This window comes from Pararge aegeria, chromosome Z, assembly GCF_905163445.1.
Source record: "Pararge aegeria chromosome Z, ilParAegt1.1, whole genome shotgun sequence".
NCBI classification, from domain to species: domain Eukaryota; kingdom Metazoa; phylum Arthropoda; class Insecta; order Lepidoptera; family Nymphalidae; genus Pararge; species Pararge aegeria.
Genome location: NC_053208.1, coordinates 16,920,546 through 16,945,074, shown reverse-complemented (window position 1 = coordinate 16,945,074; position 24,529 = coordinate 16,920,546). Strand labels below are relative to the sequence as shown.

The 24,529-nt window shown below is 34.8% G+C and overlaps 1 protein-coding gene across 2 annotated transcripts in view; it reads left to right on the top strand.

Moving 5' to 3' along the window:
* The first annotated feature begins 8,607 nt into the window (after positions 1 to 8,607).
* Positions 8,608 to 24,529, top strand: part of LOC120636016 (period circadian protein) — a 35,706-nt gene continuing 19,784 nt past the window's right edge. The window contains exons 1-14 of one of the 2 annotated variants that reach the window (XM_039907241.1): positions 8,608 to 8,818; positions 10,601 to 10,708; positions 17,450 to 17,533; positions 17,940 to 18,109; positions 19,099 to 19,187; positions 19,281 to 19,346; positions 20,337 to 20,468; positions 21,099 to 21,174; positions 21,772 to 21,972; positions 22,156 to 22,384; positions 23,009 to 23,120; positions 23,209 to 23,325; positions 23,746 to 23,895; positions 24,075 to 24,187. In XM_039907241.1, coding sequence (XP_039763175.1) covers positions 10,620 to 10,708; positions 17,450 to 17,533; positions 17,940 to 18,109; positions 19,099 to 19,187; positions 19,281 to 19,346; positions 20,337 to 20,468; positions 21,099 to 21,174; positions 21,772 to 21,972; positions 22,156 to 22,384; positions 23,009 to 23,120; positions 23,209 to 23,325; positions 23,746 to 23,895; positions 24,075 to 24,187 — 1,628 coding nt within the window. In that variant the 5' untranslated portion in view covers positions 8,608 to 8,818; positions 10,601 to 10,619. The remainder of the gene's footprint in view (positions 8,819 to 10,600; positions 10,709 to 17,449; positions 17,534 to 17,939; positions 18,110 to 19,098; positions 19,188 to 19,280; positions 19,347 to 20,336; positions 20,469 to 21,098; positions 21,175 to 21,771; positions 21,973 to 22,155; positions 22,385 to 23,008; positions 23,121 to 23,208; positions 23,326 to 23,745; positions 23,896 to 24,074; positions 24,188 to 24,529) is intronic. The other variant, XM_039907242.1, reaches the window with a different exon arrangement.

Here is a 24,529-nt window from a genome sequence, read left to right as displayed (position 1 = left end):
AAGTTAGGATGGATTTAAATAAATTAATTGAGAGGAGATTAAGTAAAGTATTGTGGATAGAACGTTACAAATTGGGTTGAGATGATTTATAATGGAAACGATATACTTAACGAAATATTGTTGTGGCGAAACAAGTCGTATGTACTGGTGATGAAGTTGTTAAAAGTTGTTGGTACTATGGTTGTACCTGATGTTGCATCAGATAAGTATATCTCATCCTTTAGGTTATTTAGGTATAATATATGGAGCCCTAGCAAAATTTTATACCGACAGTTTATGTAGCAGAGGTTGCTATATACAAACAACTTGTTCCAAAAGTCCTGATGTTATAAGTGATAATAGTAGTTATGTTTGACCTGTCTTAAAATATGTCTTGTATCAAATGGCCTAGCGTTATTACATATGACAATGTTGTAATTGTGTTTATAAGTTGTTTTAATTGATTGAATAAAAGAGCAACGGTAGAGTTTTTGCCAGTGGTCTTCTCTTCCGAAGACAGCATTCCGAACTGGTAGTAGAGTCATTTGAATGGAACAATTAATATAAATTATAGAGAAGCTTAATATACGTATGTATTAGAGTCAGTCCAGTTGTTTTATTTTACTCCTTGGGAAGTCAGGTTTATAGAGTACAGACCCACAACACTGCACTAAAGCACGTTGGTGGGCTTTAATGATGTATTTTATAAAATGAATACTTTAATAGAAAGGAAGAATAATAGTCATGAGAATAAATGATTACTACTAAGAAACTAGATATTTAGCTTCAATAATACTGAATTGAAAGATTAATGAAAGATCTAAGTGCCATCCTGAACATTGTGGGTATTGAACTGAATACCTGGTCTACCACCATCTCTATGTTATATTTTTTAGCACAATCAATTCATGACGTACCCTCCTTTCAAGCTTTTGACCTTCTTAATTTGCTTTAAGTACATTAAAACAGTTTTATCACTAACACCGCAGCCTGCAGCTAGCTCGGATGTGGTTTGCGATGGGTCCACTTCCACCGTAGCCATCAAATCTTCTTTATCGACTTTGGTGTTCGGCTGTCCACGGGGCTTGTTTTGCAGGTCGAAATTTCCAGAACGAAAACGTTGGAACCCAATACGCACTGTGTTTTCTTTTACGGCACCGCCGTCATACACATCAGTAATCTTTCGAGACTTTTCTAAAGCACTGATGGAACTCATACTCGTAAATAACGCGATATTTTAAGTTTTCGATTTTGTATACAAAGTGACGCCAAGGAAAAACCAAAAGAGGAAAAAACAAATGAATTAGGTAAAAACACAAAACATTAGTAAATAGCTGTATTAATTTGCTAATTTTATAAGTAAGGATATATATGTGTATTTATAGTCACCTTTGAAACGTCAGGTCAGTCTGTTTGTAGTGACTCTACCATCGGTTTGGAAAGCAGATTCTACCGAGTAGAGCCGACAAAAAACTCTGCAGTTTGCCATTTTTAACATCATTTACCCAACACATTACAAAACTTGTGGCAATACACACATTTTATGTGACCCTGCCTTTGTCTTTACCTCCCTATTATTGACTTAATACCTACCTCTGTGCCTAATTTCAAAATTGCAGGTCACTAGAAGCTAGGAAGTTAGAAGCCGAACCTAAGTTTAATTTTTTTTTTTAAATGAGTGTATATATTAAATACTGCAGCTACAGCACGCATACACAATGATTTTTAAAATAGCCAATCCTAGCACGCGCTTGGTGAGCAAGAGCCTCGTGATTGGCCACAAGCAGAATGCAAATTTGCACGCCACTGCAGATACAGGCTATACTCATTTGGCCTTGCCTTCACAGCTAATCAGAATGGTTACGAGCGGTTTAGCCCGCATAACAGTTAAGAGAGAGTCTGCCAAAGTGAGAAATTGGAAGGCGCACCCCCTGTTCCCTATTGCATTCTTCACCATGAGTATGGCAAGGAGAGTCTGCCTCAGTTTAGTCGGTAAGCCAATGTGCTACTCGGTGTAGCTATGTAAGTTATTGAACTGAGATCACTTGGTATCTCTTTAGTACCATGGAGACCATCCTGGTGGACGTCCAGATGACTTAAAATAAATTTGTGACGTCTTCCCCGGTGAACACGCTTTGTACCAACCCCAGTTCCATGTTGCGACATTGGGGCTCGTTGTCGTCACTGGAAGCAAGTTGAAGGTGGGTGTCGTCACGTCTCGTTTGACGCGAGGTCACGAGTTCCCTAGTTCCCGAATGATGTTGAAATAAGGAGTGTGGCTTACTATTAAGACATGTGCGTTCCTCGTCTCGTTTTCAAAGTTGCGAAACACTGTAACGTCAAACCGCAATTGTAATAATTTTACTCGTTTCGCTGTCGCAATTTCTGGACAACCTTCTTATTTTTAGAACCTTCCTGGGGCAGCGGTGAGTGCGGTTACAAATGGGAGGTCCCCGGGTTCGATCCACGGCGGCAAAAATGTGGGAATTTATAATTTTTCTGGTCTGAACTGTTGGGGGCCTATGACTGTAGCTAAAGACGTCTACAAACCGATAAGGGATATAGGTCTTTAATAACGCTAAGCCCCTAACAGGTTAGCCTGCTGCCACATTAGACTCATTTCCTAACTTACAACTAGGTGTGATTGCATTCAAGGGATAGGAAATAATTTACAATTAACTCTACGTTAGGTATCTTCTATAGAGTTTCGATATTCTTGGTGAAAAGTATTTTCTTCATACCGAAAATATTGGCAGATTAACTAACTATTTAAATAACTATACAAATGCATTTGGTTTTTTTATTCATACAATCAACTACGAAACTTTACAGGAAAATAAAATATGCACTTATGTAACTTGACACTCAAATTTGCAATGGAATGCTAAACAAATATCTGGATCTAACTTTTAATATCCTTTGGGTTTTTGGTTATCACAGAAACTGTATCACACATTTACGCACACATACACACAAACATATACACGCACACGTGCATCAGATTTTCCTTTCATATTTAACACAAAATACCAATTAATGCTTAAAGCATCAATGTAATGTTTATGTTAAACTGATAAACCTTTGAACGAATAACCAGAGAACAGTAGTTTTAGGATTCCTCGCCATAAAGATAACTCGGCAGAATAGTTAAAAAACCAATATAGTGCATGTTCAGTGCAAGCCAATTATTATTACTCTTATGTATAATGGTCGCAATTAAAAATCATCCGTATCAAACATCATCATAGTGGGCTTCGGCTGTGGCTAGTTACCACCCTACTAATAAAGATTACTAGACATAATAGTGACATCGGATGTTATTATAATCTATTTAATATTGTGAACAGAACGAAGAAATCATTTTCAATCGCTTTTTTTGGGCACAAGTTTGTGTTAAACTTCCGAATCTTAAACGTGTGGCATGTTGCGTCACCAGTAAAAGCAACGTTTTCACTCTGAAACAGTTGAAGTTAAGCGCCCTTCATATTTGTTTTTTTTCCAAATTTGTGTTTATAATATTATCGTTGTTGCTAGATGATCATGGCCGGGACCTCTACGTTTTTCGTTGCACATATCTGTATCTGGTTCTACCATCGATAGTAATAGATGGTGGTATTTTATAAGAATTTGCAGGCATTGACAGTTTGCTTGTATCAACCAAGGTAAACTCTATTTATTAACAAGGTAAAATATTGTTAGTAAACAGAGCAAGCAACACAGGGCCTACTGAAAATGTCCTACAAAGTTCTGCACTGTGAGCGTCAACTTGAGTCTCATGTGCCTGCAATTACACCAACTCCTTTCAGACCGACACATAGCAATGCGGCTTAGCGGCAGAAATAGGTAAGCATAGCGGTGGTAAGTACTCCACGAAACGAGCTCTGTCACAAAACTCTCTACTACTACAAACTTCCTCTCAAACTCTTCTTTCAAGAACAGAGCTTTCTGGAGAATTCTCGATGTAAGTACATTTATATGTATAAAAGGCTTTTCCTGACTATACAAATAACCTACGGCCTACGCAGCTTCACGTAGAATGAAAAATTTCGTTAGAATATTTTTTAAACATTTAGGTGTTCTGTTTTTTTTTTTTTAAATTACATGAAAGTTTGACATTATTCAAGTTATTTCCATGAAACTTTATGTTTGGTCTTTTTGAAAACACTCCAAGCAAACGAATGAAATAGGTAATGTAAGTTCGCATGAACTAAGTTGTTGGAAACCACTTGTTAAAAATAATAAAGGAACCCATCTTTAGAAAGAAATCCGAATTGGCAACTGCTATACAAAATTGTCTACCTATTTTGAGTTCCCGTGTGTTTTCCCTGATTTTTTTCCTAAAACACCCCAGGTATTGCAGCGAAAATAAAACAAAAAGCATATTTATATTGGCAGAGCCACTTTCGCGTTTGTGGGAGACTAGACTAGACTAACACACGGCAATTACTTTCCAAAAAATCGCCTCAGCGCAATATTTGTGAATGGAAACCATCTTGGACCCACAAAATCACTCAGAAAAAAAATGGTTTTATGTACATATTGACTGTGGGCATCTATTATAATTGGTGTCGTGCGATGTTCTTTGGGAAAAGCTAAAGAAATTTGATGTACACATTGGGGACTATAGTCGTAAAAATATAATAGGCCCGTTTTGACATTTGTCATCGCGACGTAACTAGTTATGGGACCATAAGACTCTGTACTCGATACTCACGATAAATCAATTCAAGTTTGTATCAGTACTTGATTGATATTATTATGTATTGTAAAGTGTTCGTTCGTTCAAAGTATTCCTTTAACTCCACAACCAATACGCGTGACTGGCTGTTGATTATACGTCGACTTTTCAACATGTTGAAACAGAGTTAGTACTATATAACAACAAACACAAAAATCGAGTCAAATCACTATGTTTAAATTAATGTCCAAAATAGAAAAGCCATAGTTAACGTAATAGTAAACGGGCGCACAGTCAACTTTACAAGATGAGGAACGAAAAACTGCGCAGTGCGCGCGGGGACGCTTCAGTCATGTGCCGCTTGGTCAGACACATCAACTCAGACTCATTATTTAGAACCCATTTTGAGAACCAAGCTTATTCTTTGCAGTAAAGATAACTACACCATATTTAATTTCGATATTCAGTAAAAAAATGGTTACAGCTCTAGTATAAAAAAAAAAGAGACTGAGAACGTAACTGTTTTCGGAACGTTTCGCAACAATTATAAATTGCATGCTACTATGAAGTAAGCGCAAAAATAATACTCGCGATATATTCTTTCATATTATTTAACGTCCCAAAAAAATTTACGTATTTTTTAAAACACTGTATGTAATTGATTTTAATTTTTTTGTTTCTTTCAGTTTCGTTCCAAGTTACATTCTATGGTCTTGCACAAATGTCAAAACGGGCCTATTACATTTTTCCGACTATAGGATGTTTAATCAGATTTTGGTACTTAAACCAAATGAACTACGTTAGATGGGGTAGTGCGTTTTCTAGACTGCGGTGTAAGTTTAACTCGCCAATCCTTTTTAAGCCTTAAAAAAATAAATAAACTTAGGTATGCAATTAACGGAAAATTAAAGAAAGGACCTGAAAAGTGAACCACCCTACTAATTTTCTATAATTGAATAATGTTATTTTTTTTAACTTCCCGCTAAGAATCTTAATTTCTAAATTTAAGTTTATGTATCCGAAATATATTGCTTTATGAAGCTTCTATCAGACTTGAGCTCGAAGAACAAAATAGGTATGGAATTAGCAGGAAGTTGCAGGGATAGCCTTCAGGTCAACCGTTTTCCTAAATTTTTTTATTAAGTTAGTTCCTACGAACTAGTCAAGGTATTGAGATGTTTTCACTTTGACACCACACCCCTAACGAGAAGCCAGGCCGTCACACTAACCATACCGCAAGTTTAAGTACTGAAACATAAGCCAACCAAAAACCAAGGTGTACTTACCTAATTGATAATTTCGGAGAAGCACATCCATACAATTATAAAATTTTATATTAGATTAATATAATATTATGTTAATATGTTGCATTTAAAAAATTATTAGGCACAGTCACAGAATGAAAAGGTTCGTCGATTTTCAAATTGATTCGTTCAACGTATCACACGTTACTATGTTACAGAACAGACTCGAACACTTATAGAGAAAATAAGGTTTAACGGTTTGTTAGTAAAGATTAAAATTGTTCAGATCAAAGTAGTTTGGCTATTTATCTTGTCAACAAGATTGATGACAAGCCAAGACTGATGAGGTTCCCGAGGTAAGATATTATGTCCAGAAAAATGCTCGGACGCACACTGCTGCTATTGTTAATGAATGGTTCAACAGGCATAGCGATATAGTGGTGATGACCCTGGCCGGCGAGATCTACAGATTTAAACCCGATAGAATGATTATGGGGTTTAGTGGTACAGCGATGGGAAAAGAGAAATGAAAGGACCAAAGAGGCTTTAGAAAACCACTGCCGAATTATTTGGGAAGACACTAGAGGCACGGATCTATGCTCTCGTCCAGTGTGTTCCATGAGAAATGGGTTACAATGTGTGATTGAAGCTAATAAATGGTGGTTATACCCATTATAAAAATTTAATGTCATCAAACTTATTCGTAGTTTTCATTCACTTTTGCTTGTTATTTTATAGTTGTTATTTTATATTTGTTCTAATACATTTTGTAACATTGCATTGATGGGATAGAAAAAAAACAAGCAAAACCTTATTCGGAAGCGAAAGTCATCTTTCTTTGAATGTTAGCAGCAGCACTGTTTCTTGCACTGGTCGGCATAATGGACTCTTGCAGTACCTACTAGTGCAAGCCCTACGGAAACCGACACTATAGTGAAGAACCTTTTCATTCCTTGACATCCGTGTCAGAAATAATAACAACAAATATACATAGTACTTACTATGCTACGTTTCGTTTGACAACCTAATTTTTTTAAGTATCAGTGGATAAAAGATAAGTCATTATTTATTATCATTTAGATTTATCGCAACCCAAAAATGAAATTTACATTATTAAGCATCTTTATTTATAATAATTACTAGCTTTTGCCCGCGACTTCGTCTGCGTTTGATTTTGTTTTTTTGATGTGGCATTCGATTTAGTTGTAGTTCAAAAAAAATTAAAGTATTCAGTATCGCTAAGCCTTATGAGGGGTTATCTGCTGTCCGCTGAGGAGTTCTGTCCTCTATCTCCAACCACATCCAGATCTACACAAAGTTTGGGCAAAATTAAACACATATTATAACCTCCTTTCCGCCTTTGCGCATCTTATATATCTATATATATAAAAGAAAGTCGTGTTAGTTACTTCACTTATAACTCAAGAACGGCTGAACCGATTTAGCTGAAAATTGGCAGGGAGGTAGTTTAGAGCCAGGAGAAGGACATAGGATACTTTTTATCCCGTTCGACATCATTCCCGTGTGACTTGACATGTAACGTCAGTCACTATAAAACGTGGTATAACAAAAAAGAATCAGACTTGGAATAACAAAATTGACGTATAATGACAGCTATGTAATGACGTATGGATGACTATTTGATATTTGTAAGAAATCAATAATATAACTATTTCTATTAAATAAATAATTAACATTATTGCCCAATTGCCCATTCGTATAAACAGTGAAGTGAACTATAAAACTCGGTATGGTTAAAAATTTAAGTTTTTAGGTGAAGTGAAGTTTAATTAATAATGCCGCGACCAAGACGATCGAATCTTTCCCGACAAAGCCGTGATGCAAGAAGAATACGAAATACTGCAAATGAAAGGACTGAAGAAGAACAAGAAATTGCACGTGAACAGCGCCGCGATAGTATGGCTCGACTTCGTGCTTCTCAATCACGAGAGCAAAGTGAAGCAGCCCGTGAAACAGCTCGGTTGGCAATGCAGAATCGTCGAGCGAACAACAGAGGTCAACAAATAGATAATTTGCGACGCAGAACAAGATATTTATCAAGTGCTGATTTGAATCGAGCAGCGTTTCAATACGATTGCAGCAATGATTACAGCTTGCATCCTAGCGTTTGCATTGGGCAAATGGACGTAGTTTGCGAGTATTGTGGTGCATTAAAGTTTTCCGGAGAAACGCCTGGATTATGCTGCCTTAATGGTAAAGTGAAATTGCCATTTACATACCTCCATTATGGTTAAAAAAATTACCACTATTTGCATTATAATATATTACTATAATTATTGATATGCAACATATATAGGCAAGGGTAAACCTGATTGTTATCATGGCGATACAGGCCGTGACGACGCATCGCCACGCTATATGATAGAATATATGTAGGTAGTATACGTTGTTTTTAGGTTGTCACGATTTAAACTATTTTTTTTTTTTTGAAATAAATTGTATTTAATTAAAATTGATATTTATATAATAAATTGTCATTATTTTATGGAACAAATGTATATTATGTATAACTGTGTCAGTGAGCTAAATAACTGTGACAAACAGACAAGTGTAAATAAACAATTTCAACCAAATTTTTTTATCGACTTGTCGACTAAGACGGCACTACAGTACGCACACAACGGCACTTCCCTAACCTGACACAATCAACGTCAACGGAACGAAACGAATAAGGTAGCTGCCGAACCGTTTAGAGTCATTCCAAGCTAACAACTCGTAGCGTTCGGACACCTCTAAGCAAAGTAAAATATTGAAGTTCAAAACATTATTAGTGCTTTCGACAAAAAAATTTAAAGCCCTTATTAAATATTGTATGAACATTTACTTAAAAATCAAAAAAATTAACTGAATGCGAAATACGTGTACTGTGTTGAATGGATTGAAAGTTACAGAGCAGGTAAAGTTTAGTTTCTTGATAATACTTATTTGAAGAGCCTTTTCTTTAGGATTATGTTATGTAGTTTATTTATCTACACAATAATTGAATTTATTTTCACTTTTTGTAAAGTTTTATTGGGTGCATAATAAAGCATCTAATACTTAATTATTGGGACATAAATTTTTCAACCTCTGTAAAATCCTTGAGAAATCCTTTGAGGTTTTGAGTTTTTAAAGCCATTTTTAAAACTAATTAATATTTCCCAAATTTAAATTAAAATCTGGTAAAAATAATTGTAATTGTCTAATTAAAATTGGCCTGTCCTAGGCCCATTAACTTCAAACATAGGACCAATCAATTGAAGCAGCAAAGCAAGGTTTCACGATTCATAATCCTCATGGACATTTGATCCAATGGATTGACTCGTTATTTTGAGCATGTTCAATGGGTTTAATACCCTATGCTTCCTAGTCCTATGTCTAAAACTCCAAGATTTAGTCTGAAGATATACTCAATTGATTCCGCCTTGTGGGGAAAATATGTTGTGGCTTTTTGTAAAGCTATCCCTACATAATTTTATTTCAATTTCATGTGGGTTTCTCTCAAAACTTTCATCCTTCGTATAATTTTAATTAAGTCTTGTTACTTTTTTTATTTCTTTCTTTTTTGTTCTTACTTGGGCAAGAAAAAATACTAATACCCATTGTAAGCACCATCAAATAAAAATAAAAATAATGTTTGCAAGAAAAATGTTTTTCCAGTCGTTAAAAAACAATCAAGCATATAATAGATTATATGAAGCATTTTAATGCAAATTTAATTCTTACTTTAATTATTAGCATAATTCTTACTTTCATTTATATCATGATTAACAGTTTAATTACATCCCACTACTGGGAACAGGTTTCCTCTCTTATGGAAGAGTAGGTGTTCTGTAGACTCACCACACCGCTATAATGTTGGTTTGTGGGCTTTTAACTATTATTATAACATGATAGTCTTTTGCTGTTGATTGGGCTTAATATGGTCTCCAAACACTTTGGACATAACCAATTTCTTAACTCTGAGCAAGTAGCCAACTGAGAATTTTTAATCCTCAATACTAAATAATTCTTGGCCCAACCTGACAATTGAAACTGGGATACTGCAATCTGTAGTTCAACACGTTAAAATCTTAACAAACAGTTTGTTGAAAACAATTAAGTTTCTTAGGTATTAAAACACATCCCTTAATGTGCCTTACCCACAGTTTGTTTAGCTGTTGCGGTAACTTGGGCTGTTCTATAAATAACCTCATTTGTAATATGAATACATAGACACTTAGAGCATAAATCTATAAAAGCCTCAGAGTGACTATTGAGAGCCATAAGTTATCACTAGCAATGCAAATCGAAAGAAAACTTAAAATAGATACCTTAAAAATAGAACTAGCCTTAAATTTTGTATTAACAATTTACTACTTACATATTAACAATAATCAAACATGTAGGTACTTATCTACTATTGTAGATACAAGTATATTAAAGTTTTGATAACACTTGCTATTAATTTGGATCTTATTACATCAGACTAAGGTTCATAACAAAATAGATTAAAGAAGCAAAAACAGTTTGAATAATACAAAGATATTCTTGAAAAAACTACACCAATCTTGCTAGCCTGTTATCTCAGAGTTAAGGTTCTCATTGCCTGGCACAAGTTCCTTGACCTATAGGAGAGAGGGAATCAATCACCAAACTGTTCCAATGCGGGTTGGCGGGCTATAAATAAATTTATAATGACGTAAACTATTGGTTTCAGATACAAATACATTCGAATCATGAATAAAATGGACTGTTCCGAAAATAACGCAAAAGTATCAGATGCCGGTTACTCCAACAGCTGCACTAACAGCCAATCTAGACGAAGGTAAGATTTTAGCATTAGATAAGAATTAAGCTAATGAGTCATCGCCAAGTCATCACAACGAATGCGTCGTGCTTCATCACTGCGAAAAATTTTTGGCCGTCATTTTGACGTTTCACTTCTGTGGAAAAAAGAAAAAAAAAAGGTCGACTTTTAACTACTTAAATAAAGGTCAATCCACAAAGGACGGAACTACACTAGCGGAACTAGATTGTTTGGCACAACACTGTGTCAATTTACCACTACACCGATTATATGGCACTCACTTTTAAAACTTGCGTACAAGCGAAACTTTTTATAAGTGGTTTTCTTCGCTGTCTTCACTTATGGCTATAAAACGGATTGATTACCAAATTCAAAGTCGCTCAGGGATCTATGAAGAGCTTAGAAGCGCTTATAGCTTAATGGTTGTGACATCGGCTTCACATGAGGGGGCACCGAGTTCGAAACCACCTCTAACTTTTCGTAGTTATTCTGAGAGAAGGGCACGGGTGCACCCTTTACCCTATGGGCTGATAAAGGTAAGCTATTGACAGCTGACGGATAAAATTCGAAATTAAAAGATCTGCAGGAGAACTCAAACAAGCTTAAATGGCAATGGGCACTGAGCAGGCCATGCTTATTATAGGTTTGAAGGCAGTTTAAGCGAAAGTCCTACTGGTTAGAACGTGGATAGTAGGCAATGCGAGTTGGACGAGCGATCGAGCGAGTTGGTTCGTTGGTTTGGAGTCCGTTCGTATCGTGTAATTATGGTGGCGCTTCCTAGGAAAGCTCTAAATAGAGGATTTAGCAGGAAACGTGCTCAGGCTCATGATAGATCATGATAGCCTGCCGACCGAGGATAGATAGAAATAGGAAATTCATTTTGCGTTATATTCATGCGGTTAAGCTATTATATCTATTACTTGCTGTTGCCCGCGACTTCGTTCGTGCACGTTTTCGTTTTCCTGTAGAAAAAGTATATTTAGCTTTGTATCTTGTAAAAGCAATCGGTTGTACTTTTGAATAGAACTTTTTCTATGAAGTATCTCTCCAATAAGATCTTTTTTGTTTAGGTGGTTCTTTAATTTTCTAAAGCCGCGATAACTTCTTAATTAAATGTGAGTGAATTATAAAGTATTATACTGCCATATACCTTTGATGGTTAAACTATTTATTCGGATAAGAATTATTAACGACAGAACACACTTTGTTTCTACCGGATCTAATAAAATCTTAGGACACAGAAGCTGCTATTGCCACTTAACTGTAATATTTGGATATATTGTCCCGTGGACGTTATGTATCAATAATAGTCAGCGCACGCCAAGTAGTGAATTTTATAGGCAAAATTTTGCAACTTTGGGTTACATCATTGTAATTTTCTTTGGAACCTCAAATTTTTTGAAAATAATTTATAGCTAATATTACTACTTGATATTAAAGCTTTCTTTTTGTAAAGGAATGGTTAAATTCGGTAAAAAACAAATAAACAAACATAGATTTATTATTAGACGGTGATTGCCTAGTTGTCGGGGCATAGACCTGTTTTTCGTGGGGAGAGTTCGATACTCGCGGGTCAAGTCGTCGGTAAAAAGTAGTTTAATTCAATAAAAATTTTCATTAATTGAAAATATTAACTCTCGTGCAAGTAAAAAAGCGGCGATAGCCTAATGGTTAGAGCGTCTGTTTTGGCGGACCGAGTTTTTTTCCATGCACGCACCTCTAACTATCGTTATGTGCGTTTAAATCTATGCAATTGAATATCAAAATGCCTGAGAGTGCACCATAGTGTTCTTTAAGGCACGTGCCGTCTACTTGGCCAGCGTGTTATTTATATACTTATGAGGTAATTCTCAACTTTCCTTGGGCATGTTTTCATTAGTAGAACTGCGACCTTTCGGTTTGAATGGGTAAATGATGACATTTTAAATCGCAAAGGTGGGACCATTATCTCACCCCTTCATCGTTATTCAATCACTTATCCACCTTGCAACGTTACTCCCTCCCAATTAACGCATATAGATAATTGTCACTCGATTTGATTGATTTTCGCGCACCCTATTCTAAATGTTATACACAAATAGAACTATTGAGGCACACTAGCAGAAAATAAACACGTGATTGCAAACTCTGCACGCACACTGACTCAGCTTGGAACGAGAAAGTGTAGTTGGATGAATTGATAGGACATTTATCGGTATTAATTATTGAGGTAATTCATTTTACATATTGACAGAAAGAGTTTTGCGTGCGTGTGTGTGCGTATTTCGTGAACTCGTAATAATCTCGTAATAATGATGATGATAGGGAAAACTGGAGGCGGAGGTCACGAGTTTATTACATTTGAATAGTACCGGAAGGTAATGGAACCTTTATAATCCTATGTAGGTTGTTCAAAAAACAGTTTGAAGCCTGTTTGTCCGTCCGTCCGTTGTTTTGAAAACTTTCGTGGTGCAGCGTTGAGTGCTGTGGGTTTATAGGCGGAGGTCCCGGGTTCGATCCCTGGCAGGGGAAATTCGGGAATTTATAAGTACTGAACTTTTCGGAACAGGTTAGTCCGCTACCATCTTAGACTTCATCATCACGGAAAAGAATGCCCATACACGTATTTCTCTGAAATTACTTGAGGTACAGTGTTGAAACATATTTCCTGAATAATAGAGTCAAAAGTCTCCTTTTTGCTATGAAACTTCTAGTTAAACTCAATATAAAGAAATAGGCCATCATAGAGTTTTTTCCCGATCATGATAGTAAAAACTTAACTCCTTAAGATCCTGCAATCTTAAGAACTTCAATACTTTTAGATCTTTGCAAATATGAAAACAATAATCGCTTTAAAATCGCTCTATACTTTTACTTTAGCTAAGCTAAATTTCCACATGATGGATGATACTCTACTAATTTCCACTTCGTTCTGTAACGCGTTACGGTGCCAGTCTGTCTGGCTTCCTTTTCTCGAACGCATACGGCGCTGCGAGAAAGGGGGAGGAGTAGGGGGGGAGTAGGAAGGCTAATGAACATATTCAAGAATAGTAACTAAGAATAAAATATATTAAATAACCTTTCCTTACAATATTATATTAATGCCCGTTTTCACTAACGTCGATTATTGCAATGCTTTAGAAAGTAACGTCTAGTCTAAGAAGATTCCTAGCTTCGTTGCTTTTCACCAATCAATTTTCACTAACAAAACTTCGGTAAGCTATGTGTCGTTTATATTGTCTATGAATCCTTGCCACAAGTTGTCAAATTTGATGTATGACTTTGACATTTGTTTCTTTTGTCTTTGTTTTGACGTTGAACAAGCCATCTTGCATTTTATTTTTCGTAATGCTTGTACTTAAAGCACGCGAGCGGCCCGTTCACACACTCGTATTATGTCCTATGATAATAAGATTATACCTTAAATTTGGGACCCGAAACACCTAGCCCTATATATAACAAAAAAAATAGCCCCGAGAGGTGCCTTTTGCGAGTATGAAGTGAAAACAGATTTAAATTAAAAGAAAAAGTTTTTTTTTTTCTATCACTTTACGAGTTCCCTAAACTTTACGACCCGTCGAATCGGTGTCGTAACTTTAGAAGTCGCCTAACGTCGTTAGTAACATAAGAGTTGGTGAAACGTTTTTTTTCTCTAGGAAATCACTAGGCGTCGAAAACGTTTTCTTAGTTTAGTTAATACAACCGCCGTTAAACATTAAATGACACCGAATCTAAGGAATTAGTATTGCATTTTATTTATTCTTTAATTCTAATGTTCTTAAATTCGCAAATGTCCTTGTTGGTTTGATAAAGATTACGTGAAGTACCTAAGTAAAAGCCCAAAGACTGGAATTGTTCATAAATGCAATGATTGAAAATAATTATATCAATTATTAATTATCTATCTATACTTATACCTAATAAAACAGCTGTAACGGGTCAAACACTGTACATTGTAGATATTTAAAAAAAAATTTTTTTGGTAAACACTATAACCGATATCTACTATATACCGAAAGCAAAACTGATATTTTTTTCATCGTGTCTTTCTGTCTGTATCTGGACCGCGCATCACGCTGGAACTACTGAATGAATTAAAATGGAACTTTTCACGATATGAGTTCATACTACGACGTTGGCAAAAGATACTTTTTATCCCGTAATTCAGCTCAGTTTCGTTGGGAGAGGGGATGTAAGGGCATGACGATTTACAATCATAACTCCGTCAAATGATTTAATAAAATTTTAATAATTATTTTCGTACTGGATTGGTCATAGTATCACCCCTATTGTCACATCTATGAGGAGTTTTAGGCCTAGGACTGAATAAAAAATGTTAGAAATCGTCTTGGTTTCTTTTTCTTAACTTTGAGCATACAAATCAACTAACTATGCGATTTCGATTCTTCCTTTAACGATTAGGTACTTTTCTTTGTTAGTGATATGAGCTAAGACTGATTGATATCAAATTGTGGTTCAAATTTCCAAAGACTGGTACCCATCCATTTAATTACTTGGATCAATGTTGCCACACATTATTTGCAGTCATTTGTTATATAGGGTGAAAAAGTATTACAATTAAGGCAAAAAGGTTCGCGGGCCAGTCATTTCCGTTTGGCAATTTTTACGTTATTGGAGGTTTCAAATAGTGGGTGGTTAAAGCTCCAAGAGCAAAAACAAGTATATTATTCGCCCACACCTCAGTCGTTTGATTAGATAATATGTTGAAATACTATCTGTACTTAATATTGTAGGTTTGTATAGTTGGCAGTACAGATTGAAAAAACTTTACGTTTAGCATTTGATTTATTGAGGTACGTATAGTCTATGTAGCATGTACGCTGTGCCCCGTAATTAACGCGGACGAAGCCGCAGGGCACATCTAGTATATTTATTTAAATTAGTTTTATATTTATTGATAACACGTCGACCGCACGTTTTCGGCGCTTGACAATTTCTTTGGTCACGTTTACTGCCAGTTCATAACCAATCAGTAGCATATAAAAGTCCACGGCTGTAATAAAGGCAGATAATTTGTATTTGGATGTTTCCAATATTTGTTATCTGTATCCCTTTATTGTGTGCAATAAACAATTTATTTATCTACCTATTTTAAATATAATCTTCTACATTATTCTAGGCAAAATCTCTCATTTTGTACCCTAATAATTGAGAGGGGTGCATAAAAAATTATTGCTGCGCTAGCTTTTCCAGTCCGCCATATTGTATTTAGAATAATGACACTTCGCTACCTTGCATTGCCATTTTCTAGTTTCATGCCCTAGTTAAACCCTACTACACCAATTTAGAGGTTTGATTTGCATAACATTACTTTTACTATTTTAAGCTCACTATTGCATAATACGTTAAATAATTAATAATTATTTGTATAATAATAAATTCAACATCTTGTTCCGATTACATAATATTAAAAAGAAAGGTACAGTTAAATTAAAGAAAACTAAACAGGTAAGAAGCCTTTATGACGCAAAAAAGAAGTGCTTTCTGAGCGGAACAAAAACTTAGGTACAACGTGACACTGAAAGGGTAAATGGGGTAGGTACGCCTGGGGCATAAACGTGAGCGCTACTTCGGCATCTTTATTAAAAAGAAAGTTAAAATCAAATAAAACTAGAGAATCCATACATATCTTCTTATTTATACCGTAGTATAGTCATAGGTGTAGATTCAAATAAATGTTCTGTCATCACCTTTGTATTATGAGGATTTTAACACCTATCGTTATAAATGTTATCTTAAAATAAAACCGGGACTTAATTAGGATAGGTAATCGCTTAACCTCAAGTAAACAACCTACTAGTTAGCCCTCGATTTTCTAGTCATCCGTATCATAGATCGGTGGAGGTTCGATACGGATCACCTAAGAACGTGCTATTTTGGAAAATATCTATCGTAAATCTCGTAGTTTTGTCGACCCCCTAGCACAGCGGTGAGCGATTTGGACTGAGAGGTCCCGAGTTCAATCATCCGGGCCTGATTTGGTCCCAGTGAAAATTGTAATTTCATTTATTTCAAGTAGGCCCAGTTTATAAGCATTCTGAAACGTCAAATCAGTCTGTTTGAAGTGACTCTAGAACTGATTCGGAAGGCAGAATTTCACCGAGAAGAGCCGGCAAGAAACTCAGCATTGCTCTTTTTCAAAATCCTTCACAAGTTATATTGGGCGATACTTGTTGACAAATTGACTTGCAGTTTGGAGTCCCCCTTTGTGTGTTCTATCGACTCTATAACGGAGTGTTCCGAAGAGTTGTTTGCGTTGATACCTCCTTCCCTGTTCTCTGACCGCACCTCACGTCGTAGAAATAAATTCCACCCTCATCATCTGGATGCCTGGTATTCTTCTACTGTTCGAAATACTAGATCATTTCTACCGCGCACTTGCAAACTATGGAAGAATCTCCCATCTGATGTGTTTCCTCAAAAATACAATCTAGGGTTATTCAAGGGGCGGATAGACAAATTCCTTAAAAGCCGGCAACGCATCGGTGGCTCCTCTGGTGCTGCAGATGTTTATGGGCGGCGGTGATCACTTACCATCAGGTGACCCACTTGCTCGTTTGCCCGCTATTAATATTAAAAAAAAGAAACGATTGGGTTTAGCAGCCAGTTTAACTGAATTCTCACTTTTTATATAAATTTCTTCCTATATTAAAACACAAGTCCGCTAATACGTATAAGTCCGGCATGGTGGGTTTGTTTTCGTAGACACGGGGACATGAATTGGCTGTCGGCAAAAAAAACTTATTAACTTCTTTCCAGTCACAGCTCCAAATCTACTCATTCCGAGAGCAACTCTAGTGGAAGCAGTGGATATGGCGGAAAACCGTCCTCATCTGGATACAGGTTCGAAAATATTATAATTTACATTATCGAATTGCTTCAATTTTTTTCGTCTGAATTATCCATGTTAGATGTTTTTTTTTTTTGCAATGGTCTCCGTCATCTAGACCCATTTCGGTAAATGACAATTTTCTTTATGAGACTTTTCTGTCTTTTTATCAATGAATAATTTTTAGAAAATTCTTAATAATGAATATTTATAACGATGATGATGTCGAAATATTCGGGGTCTAGGAAGTTCTTAATTTAATTATATTACCCAGTAACGCATAAAACAATGATATTAGCCATAAGCTTATGCTGACATTTAGACTTCAATGCAAAATTGAATTGAACTCTGACAAATTTATTGAGAGAATCCGTTTAAGGTTATGTTGCCGTGTTTTAATCCTTCCATATATTAATTTAGCAGCAACAACCAAAGTCAAATAGCAGAGAAAAGAAACAAGGAAAAAGAATTAAAGAAGAAAAGGCCCATGCAATTTATTCAATCCGATTTAAAAGCTAATATGGCTAAAAAAGCAATTCAAAAAATTCCTTTACTCACCCCGGTTTTTGAATTTTCTAAGGCAGAAATCGGTAAGTTCTTTTTTTTATACTTTATCGTTATAATATATAACAATAATATTTTTTTTTATAACTAACATTTAAAATTCATTCATCCCATGAAAAATTTCACATCACAGGCGTGTTTGAAAAACTCGAAGCCTTTTTTTTTTTAAATATACTGTTTTTGCTACACAGTTAGTTTGGAGACAGTCAGGTTGATAGTTAAATCCATAAAATCGGTTATCGGAATTCATATTAATTGTCTCACTGACTGCTTAAAACATATCGTTTAGTACGTTTAAATACAAAGTGTTAACTATTAAATTATTTAAAGTGTTCTTTAAGACTAGAGGTCTTAAAGAACACTTAGTAAAACTCCGAGAACATATTTTAAGTCAGCCACGTATTCTCTTCAAAAAAGAAGTGTGGGTAATTTATTATTTTGATTATAGTTCATTGAACGTAAGCAAACAACTGTTTTCAGGTTTCCCGAGCCAAGCATAATATCCTCTATAGTTAAAAATTTAATATAATAATCATTTGTGATTTTTGGTACGCTGCAAGAAATTTTCTTCATTGGCTACGGAACCCTTAATGCTTGTTCTTTTGTCATATAAATTACGTTTCATTTCAAGTAGCTATTCATTATTTTCAATCAATCAATAATTAATGTATTAGACATTAAATTCATTGTTGTTTAATACTAACCCAAAGATATCTCTAATAATAAAACAATATTAAATCAATTATTATTATTACAGAAGTCCAAGGGCCTGCTTATTAGAATTATCGAATTATCCTTATTATAAACCGTTTATAATACTGTCTCCCTATAGACGTCTTCAGTAAAACCTACTCGTACGTTAAGGTAACGTAACCTAAGATTTTTAGAAGCGTTTAAATATCGTGGGTACGTAATAGAAAAATAAGTCACTTTGCTGGGAGAATGTTTTTTTTCAGCTAGTTAATATCTAACCATTGATGTATTTTTATCTTACGTGTATAATTTTGTCGTGCAGTTGCTAAAATGCCAAACCATGGATTAGCTTTGAAGGAGAATAAGCCTGAGAAGATGGACATATCTGACAGAAGCAGCGGAAAGGACGAGGTAAAGCCTGCTGAACTGCTAATAGTTTATCGTTTAACTTGTCATCCGTATTGTCTGTGAATTACTATAATTATTTCTCTTTTACTGTTTCAGCTCTCTTGTCCCAACTCACCGGTTGGCACCATACAGTATGTCTCCAGCTTACCAAACCAAAATAATGTGAGTATAAGTTAACAATATAAACATTCCTAACATAACTAGTATAAAGTGCTTTTTGTTAGAGACAAAAATTGAGTTAAAGTCAATATTTTAAAATTAATAAAATCATTCATTCGTAATGCCAATCTCTTCTTAATTTATATTATGACAGTTATTTCATCGTTTTTTATTTAAAAACTACTTAGCACTAAATCATATTGAGCACATTTTTAACACAACTAAAAATATAGAGTATGTAAAATTCGTCAAGAGTTTTCTCAACCTCAATCGAAATCGAGACTGTCAGATTTCAAGACACTAAAAAGGTTCCACCACTATTATAATAGGCTAGGTCTAGTTAACGTTTTGAAATATGTATTGTACATTCGGTTAGGCCAAGAAAGCCTCATTAATGTAATTGAGTTAATTGTCTGAACATTTTCTTGCGAACTCACAAAAGAAATTCACGAAGACTTTAGTTCTCATTGTTTAAAAACTTTTCACGTTTGAACTAATGGAAAGCATTGAACACTTTTAATTAAAATGCGAAAATGTTTGACACATAGAAATGTTTTGTTCTCGTTATGAAGCCCTTAACCACTTAAGTTTACCTTAACAGAAAACTTATAAAGTGTGTGTTGTAAAGTTATTCAATTTTGTTTAAGGCAATACAATACCCTGTTGTTTGGATACGAAAGACTTTTGCAAGTACTCAAACAAAACAAAAGAAAACAAAACTACAAAACATTAATTAATTGTTACTCACAAATGACTTTTGACGATTAAATTTCTGAGTATAAAATTATTGTTCATTTTGGCAACAAAGGCGCGTTTTTTGTTTGGATTTTTCCATCACTTATTGCAAGCGGTATAAGGCTACTTGGTAGAGTTGCTCTGTATAGGTGGAAGATTTCGCTGACTAAATGGCAGGCCTTCTACTTAGTTCGTCAATTACAATTAAGTAGAAGTAAAAAAAAAAACCAGTGTTATTATCTATTGGTTATTTCGCAGGAAGGGTTCTCTTGTGTGATATCGTTGCAAGACGGAGTAGTGATGTATACTACGCCCTCCATTACCGCGTCACTTGGTTATCCTAAAGATCTATGGATGGAGCGGTCATTTATAGATTTTGTGCATCAAAGGGTAAGGACATTATAATTTTTAATGCATTCCCTCGAAACTTGAAATCTTCTAATCCACTAGAGTTTCTATAAAAAAAAATATGGCATATTATGCCGTCATGCCAATCCATTATGGCGGATATCCATACTAATATTATGCTTGTGAAATTGTTTCTGTTTGTTTCTTTGTTTGTTACCTATGAACAGCTAAACCGTTGAATCGATTTTCATGAAATTTGACACACACGTAGTTTGCATCTTTAGTACAGTGATTTCATTATAACATTTATATTGGCTGTAATATAAAAAGCGTTAACCATCTGATTTGTGAGATGGTGGAGCTAAGGCTAAAAATTCAGTATGTAACTATTTTAAGTTAAATGTATAGCATCATTTGCATCTGAAGCCGTTTCATCATATAGATTGATTAGCGTTTTTTATTATATTTGGTCGGAGTAATACTAATAATCTATTAGCGTGAGCAACATTAATTAATCTGTTTGACAGATTTTATTAAAATTTACTTTCATGATATTGAACTATAGAAAGAGTAAAGGTGAAATAGAGAAGTTAGTAATACAAAGTGAATTCACAAAACCGTTTTATTTTACAAAAAATTGAATGAAATTATAATTTATTTTCATATTTACAGGATCGCAAAACCTTTGCATCCCAAATCACTAGCGGGCTTTTAGCTCCGAAATCAACTAGCGGTGAACAACCTCAAGGTAATTTCGATTGATTTAATGATCCATGCTTCCAATAGATTTAATTTGAAAATTTGTCGTTTGTATTAGCTTCAATACATCACATTCTCAAACATGACTTCATACAACCAAACTTATCCGCTACAATTTTATAATTGAGATAGTGAAAAAGTTAATAGCTTCAAGATACAAATTTTACAGGGTTCTTTCATACAAACGTGTAATTAATTCTAAATGTTATAACTAAGTATAAAAATAATGTTTCCTTTAAAGTGAACTGTCTTCTTGCTGATTCTAGTACTAGTATCAATAATTTCAATTAATAAGTACCTCAATAAGATAAACCGCCATATTTTATTGCCGGCTGTTTCATGTAAAATTATCTTATTTAAAAACATTTAAAAGACAAATTTACAAAATGTATTAAGCTTCTGTGAGAATTATGTGCACTATGTTTCATACATAGCAAAAGTTGTATTTCATTATTTGAGATGAAATTGAAAATTTAATGTTAATAATTTTTGTTTTATAATGCATTTAAAGTAATCATCAACACATAACCTAACTTTTGGGATAGTTAAAATTTGTGTCGCAACTTCAATAAGAGCTTGTCCACAGTTCCTCTCGGGGAAACCGTATCAACGATGGTCTGTCGTTTAAGACGATATAACGGACTAAATAAAAGTTTTACCATCAAGGAAAAGATAATATCATACTCGCCGTTCCAGTTAAGTTTCTCGTTCAAGAGCATGACGGAAGAGGATAAAGAAGTTATGTACTTGGTGATTAATGCTAAACCATTTTTCTCTGCCTTCAGGAGTAAGTTTATATAATAACTAATATAATAATCTCTATATATAATAGTTCTATATAATAGCTAACTCTTTTGGTTTGTAAAACACAAAGATATTTTCCCACTTATCACTTGCGAAGTACGCATCGTCGATTTTCTGCTCTAAAGAACTTTGAAGGTCTTTAATAAAATAATTACCTTAATTTCAGCGCCCAACGAAGTAGTGACCGACCCATTACCATTTGTCATAAGACACACGCCAAATGGAAAGATAAATTTTATTGATGTTCAATCTGTGCCATATCTCGGATACCTGCCGCAGGATATCATGGAAGAAGACGCGTTACAGCTCTATTATCCCAATGATCTTTTATATTTGCGCGAAATGTATGAAACTGTTGTGAAGGAGGGTACTGTTGGGCGCTCCAAACCTTACAGGTGAGATTCCAATAACACACTAAATTGCGTGCAGGCGTGTTGTAAACAACCGCCTTATATTAGAGGCTTGACGTGTTTTTAAGCTACTCTGTAAGCAAAAGCTACAAAAGACTGAGCGCTACGCATTTTCAGCTAACTTAATGAGTGCATTACTATCTTGCGATTGGGTATAGTTGTGAAATTGCTTATTTGTTGTTTTGGGCGAATGTTTCTTTTATTTTTTTAGCAGTGTGTTTTGCTAAATCGACTATACATTTTATGTGCGAATATCAATTTACCGACATTATGTCAACAATAGCCAAGTGTTTTGCTACTTGATGCCATTGATTTTAGAGAAAATATTTCTAGCGTATGGCAAGATAATATTTCTGCTTTTTTCACATTATCTTTGACTTTTAATTATAAATTATAATGGGATGTACCAATGTATAGTCAATGCAGCTGATAATATAACTATTGATATCAATGCTCAGTTATTCCAAGTAGCAATGTAGTATTGAGTAATTACAATACCACCCTCGCACCTATTGCAGCAGCGAAATGCATGAAACTTAAGCATTATTGTTTAATTAATGCTCAATTATTTTAACTATTACAGTATGAGTTGTTTTTTTTATTATACAGGATGATAGCACAAAATGGAGATTACTTGAAACTGGAGACAGAATGGACATCTTTTACTAATCCTTGGTCCAAAAAGATAGAGTTCGTGATTGGGAAACATTATGTCATCGAGGTAAATATGTTCATTGTACTTTATTTTATTATCCTATACAATATTGTACTTTTTTATTGTATTATATATTTTTTTTTTTCGTTATCAGGGTCCCAAGAATCCTGATGTATTCCAGACGCCGGATAATTCAAAAGCTAAACTATGTAATGAGGAAGCGGCAAAGGCTCAAGCTATAAGAGAGAGTATGATCAGAATTATGAATGAGGTAAGATATTTTTGTTGGTAGCTATTGAGGTCAAAGTTTAATATTACTGTCACTGTGCCTTTCTATACTTAATATTGTAATGAGGTAAAGTTTTGAGTATGTGTGTTTGTCGGGGGTAATCTGGATCTACTGAACCGGTTTTGAAAATTATTTTACCAATATAAAGCCACATTATTTGTTAGTGCTGTAGGATATATAATAACCTAAAAACTGAAAATAACTTTTCGTGGTATTTGCAAAGTTGTTCGGAAAAAAACGATCCAAAGAAAGCGCTTCTTACGGACGCTGCCTTAACGATGTAATATATTATTGAGTTCTATAGAGCTTGATAATGCCTACAAAAAAGTCAGCATATGTAGCTTTTATATTAAATAATGTTGGTGTGTGAAGTACCCGTGCTTAATTAACTTGACCATACAGGTACTTACTAAAACTGCTGAATTAGCGAAGCAACAGATGGCTAAGCGCTGCGAGGAATTAGCTATTTTTATGGAAAGTTTATTTGAGAAGAAGCCTAAAGCTGAAGAAGAACTCCGCGTAGATGTACACGAGCCAGACCACAGCTTTTATGTAAGTAGTTGATGGCCATTTGTATATATCGTTAGATCAATTCTGCGGAGTCGTAATTACTTTTCACAGCGCTCACACAAAAAAAAACACTTTTATAGTATCAAATAGGAAAACCTTTATTTTCAACATTATAGCCAAGTTTATCTTTCAATTTTAATGTAAAAGTTTTAATTTCACAGGACTCAGTGATGCTAGGTGGCGTTTCCCCGCATCATGACCACAATGACAGTATGACAAACAAAGATACACCGTTGACTTACAAGCAACTCAATTACAATGACAACTTACAAAGGTGAGTTAGTTTGAATCGCATCTACGTTTTTCTACAGCCGAAACAATACAAACAACAACGACAGCTAAATAGGCTGTTAAGTTAATCATCTATGGCCTGTAACAGTCCAGTCCAGTTCTCAAAGGACTAGAGGACTCTGTCGACGCTCTCTGATATTAGCTTAGTCGCCTCGTACGACCCGCTTTAAGAGGAGGGGTGGTGACAACTGTATTCTGAGTGACGTCACCACACGACACAATATACTTCTTCTTTTATTATAATAACTATCTTTACTATTTCTTAACATAATTAATTATAATAAATTACTAACTAATCTGGGAAACTACTAGGTCATCACCCTTT